At 36.8% G+C, this 13,279-nt stretch overlaps 1 protein-coding gene across 4 annotated transcripts; it reads right to left on the bottom strand.

Moving 5' to 3' along the window:
- Positions 1–233: 233 nt before the first annotated feature.
- On the bottom strand, positions 234–12,898 carry LOC126825209 (beta-1,3-galactosyltransferase 5). 4 transcript variants are annotated; one of them, XM_050554769.1, is made up of 3 exons: positions 12,820–12,898; positions 10,283–10,422; positions 234–5,059 (listed from the first exon to the last, which is right to left on the bottom strand). In XM_050554769.1, exon 3 carries the CDS (start codon positions 5,057–5,059, stop codon positions 3,971–3,973), a length of 1,089 nt encoding a protein of 362 aa, XP_050410726.1. In that variant the 5' UTR covers positions 10,283–10,422; positions 12,820–12,898; the 3' UTR covers positions 234–3,970. The 4 variants fall into 4 exon arrangements, with proteins under 4 accessions (XP_050410726.1, XP_050410725.1, XP_050410727.1 ...); XM_050554768.1 differs by having other exon boundaries at positions 12,757–12,875; XM_050554770.1 differs by having other exon boundaries at positions 12,736–12,848.
- Between the last annotated feature and the right edge of the window lie 381 nt (positions 12,899–13,279).

The raw sequence follows: 13,279 nt of genomic DNA, 5'->3' as shown, positions 1-13,279 counted from the left end.
CAAGCCTGTTTTCCCCTTGTAAGTGGTTGATGGTACGAAAACGAAGGTCTGATGTACCCCTTGTCGTGCACGTAAAAGATCCTTTGACAGATGGAATGTAATTCCCCCTCCACCCTTTGCACTCTATGGCTGTTTTCGATGGACGTTCGGTTGATTACAAATTATACATTACGATCTTCCCTTTTGGTTTAAACACGTCTTTAGTACTCTACAATGTTTTCAAACAAATCTAATACAATACGCTCCCTTGTTCTTTAATCTCGTCTATTGTCGAACAATAAAACCTTACACTGGGTTTGTTGTATTATTCACCATACATTCATCAGCCCATGTCTTTATTTGTTCAATTCTATATTACATGGTTAAATCAAACACCCCACCGGCTCCTCATTAATTCTTTTATTGACCAACTGGACAAATAAATACAGGTGACAAGATGACCAACACGATTACAAACACAGATCGAGGGTCTGTTGTGATATAGCTCCATCATTGAGAGGCACGTCGTGCTATTTATTGCCTGGAACTTATATACTAAAATCTTGGCATTTAGGTAAAATATAGGTAATTTAGCCTACGAATTGTTTTGAGTTACAAACGAAAATAAAATATATATATATATATATATGTATAAAAAGCAGTCGGCATTCAAATGTCTTTTGAAGCACTATCTAAATATATACTAGTTTCTGTATTAATATCTCGAATTTGGCGTATTTTGAAATTCATTCCTACTTGTCAAATATTAAAGTATATGTACTTCGCCTACACATCTTAGTTCCTGAGTGATGAATGATCTCAGGACTTGGGGAATCACAGTCATTGTCATTTTTTCGCGAAAAGACAATGGTTATATAAAGGGAGATAACTATAAAATATGACCCAAAATATTAGAGTTACCTCCCATATTATATCGGGTAATCAAAATACAATAAAATGTAATATTCCAAGTAAATAATCTAAAGGCGACAACGTTTGAAGTTTTTTGTTTTCTATTATACAGAAATCTACATTTAAAAAAAAAAGCTTTCGACACCCCTATCCCCAACAAATGATCGAATCTTAATTAACATATAACCATAACACTACAACCTTTAATTTAAAGGACAATATATCAATGATCGTGTCCACCCAATGTTACATAATGTGATAGAACTGCTGAAATACATTCCAAATATAATTTATTTGAACATAGAGATCTTTGCTACGGCTAATAAAACGTTTTGATTGTCACGAGATCAGAGAAAGTGAGAAAAAGTTGGTGCTTTACTAGTTCTGACTAATTTACTACCGGTAGGCCTATTTATATTTTAAACGATAAGTTATAGTTTATTCAGGAAGTCCTATTAATAAATTCAATTCAAACTATCATTATTTGTTTTAAAAGTTATTTTCTATCTCCGTCCACATGGATTACAGAACGCAATATAGCAAACGCGACCGCACAGAAAAAAACATTTAGGCCTAATGCTTGTTCAGAAATGATTAGGACTATGGAAGACCAAACATCTCTTTATTCAGTGTTCGTAATTCATAGTTCTTAATTCATAGTTCTTAATTCATAGACCTTAATTCTTTTTTCTTCATTGTTTTCGTATTTCGACATTTGTACACTAACATTGAAATTTGTATCTTAATATCAGATTTGTAAATTGTATTTTTGTTTGATTTAATTGTATTTTAATTTAAACTACGTTTTAGAAAATCAAAAAAATTAGCCTACATTTACATTTCTTCAGAGACATACAACGAAAAACAAATCTAGAACAACAAATTTCCAAATATAAATCTCCAAAAACCAATCTTGCAAAACGTTTTTCCAAAAACCTTTCTCCAAATTCATCGAAGCGGGACATTATGATGCTAGGTGTGGGCGGAATGAAGAACACTGAATAAAGAGCTGCTTCGTCTTACATATAGGCCTACTTACTAATTGATTATGTGTTGCCATAGTTCCGTATACTCATACAGGTATATCAATACAGTTACGTGAATTAAATTTCTAGAGGCTACACCGCATGGATTATAAATAGCAACCCAGCTTTGATTATAAAAGTATATTATGTACATAATCTTTATTGATCAAATATAATTCATCTGCAAAGAAATAATTGCAAATCTTATTCAGAGTGTATTTTAAGCCTGATTTGTAAAACGTTAAGCTCCTATTATGAAAGATGTATTTTTTTAAAGGATGCGGTTTTTCAGTGAATTTTTAGTGCGCCGAATCAGTAGCAGCTCTGGTTTCTAAAATCCACGTCTGGCTCTAAGTAATGATCAAAATGATAGACAATTACTCTAACAAAACAAACCACACCACTGTATCATAATGTCTGTCATTGAGTCAACTGGCGTGGTTTCGAATCCCCGGTTGTACGTGACAAGGAGTAGGGTCGCCTGTCCAACCTCGTGGGTTTTCTCCGGGTCCTCCGGTTTCCTCCCACTGCTAAAGACCCCTACGCGCAAGCGAATTATTGAAATTAAAATTAAAACCATATGTTAGTCCCGAAATGACCTAGTTTGTGTCGAGTGGACGTTAAACCCCATTTCTCGCTCTTTCTCTCTCCCTTTGAGGAGTTGGCATACCTAACCAGTTTATATTTTACTCTTGTATATACATACAATTTTTGATAAATTTAAATTGTCTGTTTGCAATTTTCCAATACCAGCAAAATTCCGATTTTATGCGAATCTGACCCGAAGAATAAAAAATCAAGAGATTTTTCTATGAATACCATACATACCTTTAATATGTCTGATAAGAAATGAATATGAAGGCAGTTTTTGTTAAACATAGATCACAGAATTGATTGTCCATATTTCGGAGACAGTAGTAACTTTCAAACAAATAAATGATAACAAAATAGGACTTTTTTTATACTTATACGAAATGAAATAAAATGGGGTTTAACGTCCTACTGTATTGCTCCTGATGGGCTAATGAAGACGGGCATACGCCCGGACAGCGGCGCTACGGCCTATGCGTATATCGAATTCCAACTGCCATGGGATCTTTTACGTGTAAGCCAATGTATACACGGGACCTAGGATTTCGTCCCATCCGAAAGACTAGACAGCTGTCCTTGTCAGGCCTTCCGTCCTGCACCACTGACAAGGGGGAAACCATATACTTATAGGGCTCTGTGAATTAACTATAACTGTAAACAATCAACATAAAATAATTGTCTATTTTACAAGTCTTTTCTGATCTCGAGATAGTCAATTACGCGTATGAATATTTGGTTTCCACCAGATAAACCCAGATATTCTCGTGCCTCCCCCCCCCCCTCTTCACAGCAGGAATTATCAGTATTCAAATAGTCACCGTTACCGCCCTCTCCTTCAGACAATAACTGGCCTTCCTTTCCCATTCTTCAAATCTTAGCAAAGATCTCTATTCTAGAATAATTGAAATGAAATGAAATGGGATTTAACTTCTTACTTTTCTGTAGTGTGCTATGAATTGAGGGAAATTGTGCTCTGGCAGGGGCGCTATGGCCTACTCTTATTCCGAATTCCAACTGGCAAGGGTTCTTTTACGTACACACCGATGTGTACAGGGGAACTAGTTTTTTGGCCCCATCCGAACGACTAGACACTGTCCTTGTCTGACCGCTCCATCCCGCACAAAGGAGAAACTACGCTGAAAAATCCCGTGATCGAACTCCGGACGCTCTGGTTAGTGTGCCAGTGCCTTACTTACTGAACCACCACGACCCCCTGTTAGAATAACATTTGCAATGTGTTTAGACAGTTCTATCCTATACATCACGTAACCTTGATGAACACGCCAATCTTGTCTGTGTATTACTTCGCCTTTTACGTTAAGGGGTGTGCTATCATTTGTCAATATCAGTTGCGATGAAAAAAAATTCCACTTATAGACTTTTTGAATCGATTTTAGGCTTTGTTGAGACCCCATATAAGTCACACACTCTCCATGGATGAGACAAGGACGCCATTGATTTCGCTATTTACAGTCAGTTTTACTGTTCAGTTTCTTCCAAATGTCTCGAGCATCTGTGGGTTGAATTTGTTGTGAAGCAACTTTTGAAAGAAATTCACAGCCCTTCAAAGCACGAGATGGAGAATATTCATTTCGGTTTAGCCCTTTGTAGTTAATACCCCCAACAGACTTGGCCAGAATACCCGTTATATATGCATCTTCCATATTCACGTACGGCATATAATAACTCGCATTAAGAAGTTTCCGGGCTAAATCTGTCGGCATGAAATATATATTTCCTTTAACGTGTGCTGGATATATTCTAAACGGGTAAGCGGACACGGCAACCTCGTACTTGCCACCACGTCTCGTTATTTCGTTCGTGAAATATGGCCCAGCGATTTTAGTATTCCATTCTTTTGAACGAAGTCTTTCAACTACTTTGGGGATATTTACAAACGTATCTTCGTCACATTTCAGCACAAATTTAGTTTCTGGGCAGAATTTTTGCACCCATTTAAAGCCCATTAGGACCTTATAGGTCAAATTAAAATATGACTCTAAAAAATCAAACATAACTATATCCCGAGTTTGTTTTGCCTCAGCTTTCAACTCTTCATTTTGTGTTGAACTTTGAGCAGTTCCGAACAAGAATACAAGTTTAATTTTTTCTGTGATATTAAACCCTGGCCACGAGTTATTCCTTGCCAAACTCCCCCAGGTGTTCCGGATGGCGTCTCTATATTCGCCACTTGAGTGCATACTCAGTACTAAAACTGTCAAAAATGGCGGATCATTGACACAATCTGGGTCACCGGAAATGACTACGTTATAGTTCAGTGGGTTAACAACAGATTTGCGGGGTGTAAAAAACAATGGATTGTTTTCCGGTCGATACCATATGTGTTGCCTAGCAGTAGTTGTTGTTTGTAGCACAGTTGTCACGGGTTTCTGTTCTTGTCGTGGAATGGCCGGAGTTGGAATACCATGACGACTTTCAACGGCAACAAAACTGTCAGTCAGAAGATTAACTACCACGTAAAAGAAAGCCACTAGCAGCACAACAAAATAAGGACAAAATTTTCTCATTCTGCCGGTCATTTTAGGAAACATCTGAAAAAAAAAGCCCAAATTATAAGACTGATATGGATGAATTTATTATTAAAAACAAATAAAATAGGGTTTAACGTCGTACAGATCTGCTCCGACTTGACTTATGAAGACGGGCATACGCCATACAGTGTGCTATGAGGGAAGTCTGGCCCGGATAGTAGCGCTAAGGCCTACTCTTATATCGAATTCCAGCTGTCAAGGGATCTTTTACGTGCACGTCAATGTGTACGCGGGATTTTGTTTTTTTGTTCCACTCGAACGACTAGACATGCAAACCCGAGGTCCCATACACATTGGCGCGTGCATGTACAAGAACCATTGGCAGTTGGAATTTGATATAAGACGAGGTCGTAGGGCCGCTGTCCGGGTAACATTTCCCTAATAGCACACTTTATGGCGCATGCCCGTCTTTATTAGCCAATTTAAAGTTTCGCTCCTCCATTTTTAGATTACATCAAAACATGTCTGAACTGTTCTAATTTATTTAATATCGGAGAAATCCAATGCCACCGAGAGTGGATTATGGTCTGGATACGTTCATTAATGTCTAATTAAACATACATTATGCAAGAGCTAAATCTCTCTATTGCAGGTCTTTCTTTAGGCCTGAAATGTTATCTAAATTATTAATTAGACATTAATTAACCTATCCAGGCCATAATCAACTCTAGATGGAATCGCTAGCCTGCGATCTTTGGTGGCTTATGCGCCGATTTACTGCATAATTTTCCCTCATGATTTAACGATTAAATGAATAATCGAGACTATGCTGTTTATCGTACTGACTTTAGTAATGATGATCGAGGCTAGGCGAACATTTCAATCGCTTAGTTCTCGGTTCATAGTGGATCAATTTGAATGAAATTTTCAGCAAATTGCCTTTACATTATCTAGTTTTTAACTATTATAGTGAAAACTGTAAACTCGTTATCGAATCTCCCATAATGTATCTTTAATAATTTAGATGAAATTTCAGGCCTAAAGAAAGACATATGCAATAGGCAGATTTAGCTCTTTCATAATGTATGTTTAAATCTGCCTATTCTTTAGGCCTGAAATGATCATCGAGGCTAGGCCGAAAATTCAATCGCTAAAATTTCGGATTAGCGTGGAACAATTTGACTGAGATTTTCAGCAAATTCGCTTTACATATCTAGTTTTTAACTATTATAGTGAGAACTGCCAGCTCTTTATCTGATCTCCCATAATTTATCTTTAATTAATTTCGGAGCGATTCACGGTAAGCAAATATCATCGGTGATACCATACTATAAATGGAAACCATGCCGCTCGACTCAATGACAGACCCTATCATCATGATCGACCCCTTGTAAACATGGCCTACAACGTAAAGACATTATTACTATTCAAACTTGGCGATTTATTTTTTTACAACGGGTCCGAGTTCTTACGGCAAGACTGTCCAGTTAGACCGCAGTTGTACCAGCCACACTGTATTACCGTGTAGGCCTATCTTCAACCTTGTACGGTTAATCTCAATACTCATAGACTAGATAATTCACCAAAATATTCAACTCATTTAAAAATATGTCAAGCACTACAGGGGTGTAACTGTGAGGGGGTGGGTGGGGGGGGTGGGGGGTGGGGGGGGTTAGTCGGTCTCAAAATAAGTGCAGTCGGTCTCAAAATTATAGATCGGCGACTAAATTATGGATCGGCGAATAAACACATTAATGCGGTAAACAAACAAGGCCAAAATAGAAAGGGAAAATCCCACAAATACTTAATCGTCTGATTACTTTGATTTGATATCACAATACGCGCCGTTTTCCAAAGCTCAAATTTGTAAAATTTGTTATGCTTTCAGTAATGAAACAGGAACTTCTCAATTAACTATTGTCTCTTGCTTAAAGTAGCTAAGTCTCTAACTCAATATCATACAAAGTCTTACACGTTGAAAATACGAATTATTTGTCAATTCAAATCAACATTGGTGTTGTGATCTTATCAGGAAAAGGCAGGCTTTTGATATCCAATATTTAAGACCAAATAAACATTTTACCATTGGTAGACGAATCGTGTACCATAGTGCGTTTTAGCGTCATTTGCAACAAGTGACCAGAAAGAACGAGGCTAGACAAATTTAACTGGAGAGCCTGCTTAATAGACTGGAATAACCAGACGCTAGAAATTGCTATAGGGTTGAGACACATGCCGTATTTCGCTGGACATAACTGATTTGAAATTAGAGTCAAAACGGAAACAATTGAATGTAAATCAGTTTATATACAATCAGATTACATTATTATATGCGTTGCGGCCCATTTGGGTCAATTTCTAGGTCCCAAATATTAGCGATTTAGCTCCTTTTTTAACAGACACGAACGATCTTGCCATAATCGCAGATCGGTGGTCAAACTTGACTTGATGAAAATATGAGGACATTGATCCATATAAATGATGTAATTATTATCACTTTCATAAGTTGTCACAGATTCACACTACTTTGTAGGCCTACGTTCTTGCAAAATTCTCAATAAATAGTAGGCTACTTAATTTTACTCGTGTTAATAATTCTGCAAAATCTTCCTCCAAAGTCCAGGAAATGGCATTTCAGGGACTCTAACTCTAGATTCCAAAATTTCCTCTGGGGAGCATTCTCCGGATGGTGCTCGGCTCCTGGAGGTGTCACTCGTTAGGTTTATCAGTATTTTTATTAGGGGCTGTGCATCAGTCGGTGTTATTTTTGCTAAACACTCCTCAAGCAAAATCCATATAATAATGTACGCCTCTGAAGCAGTATAGTGAAACGAAAGACGTCGCCTTTGTATTTAGTTCGGTAACGATGATTCTATCTAATCAAGGCCCCTCTCTGACAATGACGACGTCAAACGATAAATTTGTCCAGCTCTCCATAGTATCGACCTCCAAATTGCCATTTATCCCATCCTATTACAGCTAATCTTAAATAATCATTAAAATTAAATTGAATAACGTCGACTTTACCATAATACAACACACATAATTAAAAACAAACAAAACCACCGCTTCCCACATCAAACTTTAACCGTCCGGTTACTAGATTAGTTATCTCCCCTTAAATTTATTTTTGAACATCCAGCGCCTGCTAAAGATTCCAAGCAGTAAACATTCTTAATCAGACGTTCATGCTACCTCTCCGGAATTTCCACCCTTATAACAGAATTTATACAATGTTTAAATATTTTTTAAAATTCGTTTTGGACTATTCTCATTCGAGAATACGATAGGCCCATTGTCAGTTTATTAAAAAACGTCGTGCGACAGTTAAGTCCACAACAACGTATTAAGTGTTGGTATAAGCACTGTGTTTATTAACCGGGCACGGCGAATTTAAGTTTTGGTATAGGCACTGTGTTTATTAACCGGACACACCTAATATGAGGTTAACCAAATAATGCTGTTAGGGTGGGGGTATTTACCTTTATTCGTTTGTCCCCACCCCTTCCACTATCTTTTTTATATTATTTATTTAAGGACACTGGGGTAAAAATAGTATCAAATATTGCACTTGATAGTTAACATTTAGGCTATCTTTTTAATATTATTTATTTAAGGACACTGGGGTAAAAATAGCATGAAATATTGCACTTGATGGTTAACATTTAGGCTACTTCAAGCTTACGTCGGTTTCTTGTGTCATTTTGAACAGCTACAACAACCTGTTTTATATTACATGCGACCATAGGCGTACGAGCTGGGGGGCTGGAGCCCCCCCCCCCCCATTTTGGACACCAAATGCTGCGAAAATTTGGGCACACAATTGCACTTTGTAAAAGTTGGATAAAAAAATATTGTGTTCTTGAATGTGTCCAATTTAACAGCGAATTAAAATTCAGAGTGTCTATAGTTAGGCAATTAAATAGAAATCTTAAGACTCGTACCCTCTATTGTTTGGAGTACAGTAAGCCACAAGTTACCGTTACATAAACAACTGTTTTTAGTTGTGTATATTACAAGTAAATAAAATTTAGTTCTCTTTTATTGATGATTTAGAAATTAAGAACTTATTCATCGCAAAAGAGATATTATTATTATTATTATTATGTAATATACTAAGAATCTAACTACTTTTTTGGGGCACCAACCACCGCCGCCCCCCTCCCCCAGTCAAAAATTTCCCCGTACGCCTATACATGCGACCATACTGCAATAGTTTTATTGCACTGAAATGTACAGAGAGCTTGGTGCATGAGTATTATATGTCTACTGTGAAGGTTACTGTCACATAACATTCGCGAATGTGTGAAATAACCGAACCTTGAAGCAAGCCACGTCCAAAGAGCTTAAATCCAAATACAAGGGCATTTAACGTAAAATAAAAAATTGAGGCACTATTTCAAACACTATTTGAACCAGACATATTATTTTAATTGGATATTGAGTTTCATTGTTGTCGTTATTTTCAATCACCGAGGCGTTAACTTCTTTTTTAAAAAAAAAAAAAAAATAATCTTAGTCTTAGAAAGGTTTACAAAACAGAATAATCTTTGTAGAAAATACATACCAAAAATAACTAAATATTGTTTTATTTGTTATAGACTAATTAATGCCAACTACATTATTATGGTTTAAAGTAACGATGCATAAATTGCATTTTTTGGAAATTATCTTATTTCGCGCCCGGTTTAATCAAACGTTAATTATGTACTGAGATTGATTATTTAACATTCAAATAAATCAAAATCAAAATACCAACGCTAGGCAGTCTCTTAGCTTGTATTCAGGTCCATCAATTTGGTTCAAGAAATATAAAGATGGCGGCATACCTGTTACATAGGGCGCAACATAGATCGATGGAATTTTCAATTCGTCAATCTTTGTAAATACTTCGTAAAATCAAACCATTTGTGAGCTGAAATTCCTATTAAAGACCCAACTTTCATAATATTGAACCATAGCGCTATAATCACGCTCAGAAACTTTAAGCAATGTTTATTCTTTAAGGTTGAATAGAGCATAGTATAACAACTGATATGAATACGAAAACAACTCAAAGGCTTATACGAATCTGTTTCCGTGATATTTAGATACATGTATACTAAGTGCAACAAAACTGTCCTTCGTCAAATGCAATAATAATGGTAATCAATTGCTTTAAGAAACAGGGGTTGCACTACTAATTCATTTAGGAAGCACTATGTCAATAACATGTTAATACTGAAGAAAATGAAGTTTCACAGTTGTCAAATTAATGAATATCTTTTAATTTTTGTCGCTTACCTTTGAGCTATACTTTTTTAATTGAACTATCACCAAACAATAAAACAATGCACAAGTAAACTGTTGAACTCCTTTACAGCAATATGAGGACTGTCACATACAACCAACGACCTGCATAGCACAAATATCATTTCAAATCACTGAAATAAAACACAAAACTAGATTATCGAATAATCTTTTGCGCTCTACACAAATAATTCGGTAAAATAATATCGATTAAACAACTAACTTTGTATATTAATAATCATGTACTTATGTAGGATAATTGTACCCTCTTATAACTAAGCTGGTTTGCTATGTAACTAATAAGAAAGGCTGCTGATAATATAATATTATGGAAGCGTATTTGGGTCACTACTTATTGAGATAATATCGCAACACATCGAACTAAAATATGTCAACTTCATGAGTTATATTACAGAAAATCGACTTAATAAGTCGACTCGACGCATTAAATTCACCTCTAAACGACAAAAACTATGTCGATATGTTTACATCATGCCAATAGTCGATTTGACTCTAAATCAACAAGTCATATTTTAATGCAATATATAGACTTAATAATGTCGCCGTTTTCAGTTATGTACCACGTGCTTAATTTCATTGCCCGAGATTGCTTATTCATGAAAGTGCAGCCAATGATGGGGTTTAAGCAATCTCGGGCAATGAGTCAACTGGCGTGGTTTCGAATCCCCGGTTGTACGTGACAAGGTGTAGGGTTGTCTGTCCAACATAGTGGGTTTTCTCCGGGTCCTCCGATTTCCTCCCACTGCTAAAGACCCCTAAAATTAAACCATATGTTAGTCCCGAAATGACCTAGTTTGTGTCGAGTGGACGTTAAACCCCATCATTGGCTGCACTTTCATGAATAAGCAATCTCGGGCAATGAAATTAAGCACGTGGTACATAACTGAAAACGGCGACATTATTAAGTCTATATATTGCATTAAAATATGACTTGTTGATTTAGAGTCAAATCGACTATAGGCATGATGTAAACATATCGACATAGTTTTTGTCGTTTAGAGGTGAATTAAATGCGTCGAGTCGACTTATTAAGTCGATTTTTTTGTAATATAACTCATGAAGTTGACATATTTTAGTTCGATGTGTTGCGATATTATGTCAATAAGTAGTGACCCAAATACGCTTCCATACTGCTGATAATATAATATTGATTACAGAGTGTTACGTGTCCATGTCAATTTCTGACATATTAAAGTCCCATGGCCTATTTTACATCACAAATAATATTATTCTTATTGTTAAGTGTATTTTTGTATATATTTTATTACCATTGGCAATTGACCAATGTCCGAATTGTATGGTAGCTGATTGGCATCATGTCGTGATGTCGACCTTCATAAAGCGACAACCTGACATCACGAAATCACGACATTTTAACCCGACATCACGACAACCCGCCCGACAGTTCGAAAAACCGACATTACGAAATTGTAACCCGACAATACCACATTTTAAAGCGACATTATGACATTTTTAATGCCGGGTTGTCGTAATGTCGGGTTGTCGTCAATGATTCTTTACATAAACGCACACGTATAGACAATATCCTCGCCAGATCGTCCGTCCTATACCACTGATAAGTGCAAATCACTCTGCAAAATTCTGGGAAACTTTCTCAACCGCCACCGGGATTGAACCCTAGATCTGGTTAATTAGATAGTTCCTTACTCACTGAGTCACTACGGCTACCGAAATTTGGTGAAAACCGGAGGAGGGAGGGAGAAACTGGGTTTGACGTCCACTCGACACAAACTAGGTCATTTCGGGTGTTTAGGAGTGGGGGAACCGAAGGACCCGGAGAACACCCACGCGGTTAGACAGGCAGCTCTACTCCTTGTCACGTACAAGCGGGAAATCGTAACCACGCCACTTGACTCAGACCTTAAGATCCAGTGTGTATACAGGAGCTTGTGGTTTTGTCCCACTTGCTAGGACCTTCGTCATGCACTATCGACAGGGAGAACAACGCTGCAAAATTCCATAACCTAATATTGAGACGAGCATGATCGCTTCTACAATTGTTCTGGAAAGGCGACATCAGGACAAGATAACCCGACATCACGACATTTTAAAACGACAAAACGACATTTTTACGCGACAATACGACTTCACCTCTGAAGTTGTTGTAGTCTCTACATTCTAGGTCACATTTGAATACGTGTATTTCGCGTTAACACAGTGGTTTGTGTAAAAAAGTCTAGTACAGAGGTGTGTTTATTTCTCAATTACCTACTTCGAATAGATTTTCGCTTGGTGTCCGTGCTGTGGCATGATTATAGGCTTCAATAGTGAGACGACCACTGATTTCACACCGTGAATAACCAACGAGTAGGACTTTCCGATGTGTTGGGACGTTGTACACCAGTTTTCTTATTGTGATCTATTTTTTATATAGAATATGCAGCAAATTAAAAAGAAAAACTAACCAAATTATTATGGATACTCACGTAGAGGAGACGGTGTCCATTAAAACAAACAAATTATAATATAGAATATAAAGATGATGTTACCCTTGTCGACATCTTTATTTGTCTATTCGTATTCTAAGTTGTCTCTCTAACCCAACACCTTACATGACTAATACAAACTAACAATGTTTTATATTGAGGCAATTTATTTGTTATGTAGAATACAAACACACATACAGTCTCGAATACAAAGTAGGGATTTGTCGTTTGTACTTTTTCTTTACGAGAAAGCATGTTGATAAGAAGTTATGTCATTGCGGAACTATAACATAAAGTATTTATTTATTTATTTATTTCAATTGGAGTCGTGGTGACTCAGTGAATAAGACATTGACTCGCTAACCTGGAGGTTTTATGTTCGATCCGGATATGGGTCGAGGTCTCATGTACATACGGGCAGGCACTTTAATAAAACCCTTGACAGTAGGAATTCTATATAAGAGAAGGGCGTAGCGTCGCTGTCCGGGGAAAAATTTCCCTCATAGCACAGTCGGAACAGGAA

This window comes from Patella vulgata, chromosome 6 (assembly GCF_932274485.2).
Source record: "Patella vulgata chromosome 6, xgPatVulg1.2, whole genome shotgun sequence".
Lineage (NCBI taxonomy): Eukaryota > Metazoa > Mollusca > Gastropoda > Patellidae > Patella > Patella vulgata.
Note: the sequence above shows the minus strand (reverse complement) of the source record. Positions and strands in the feature narration are given on the sequence as shown.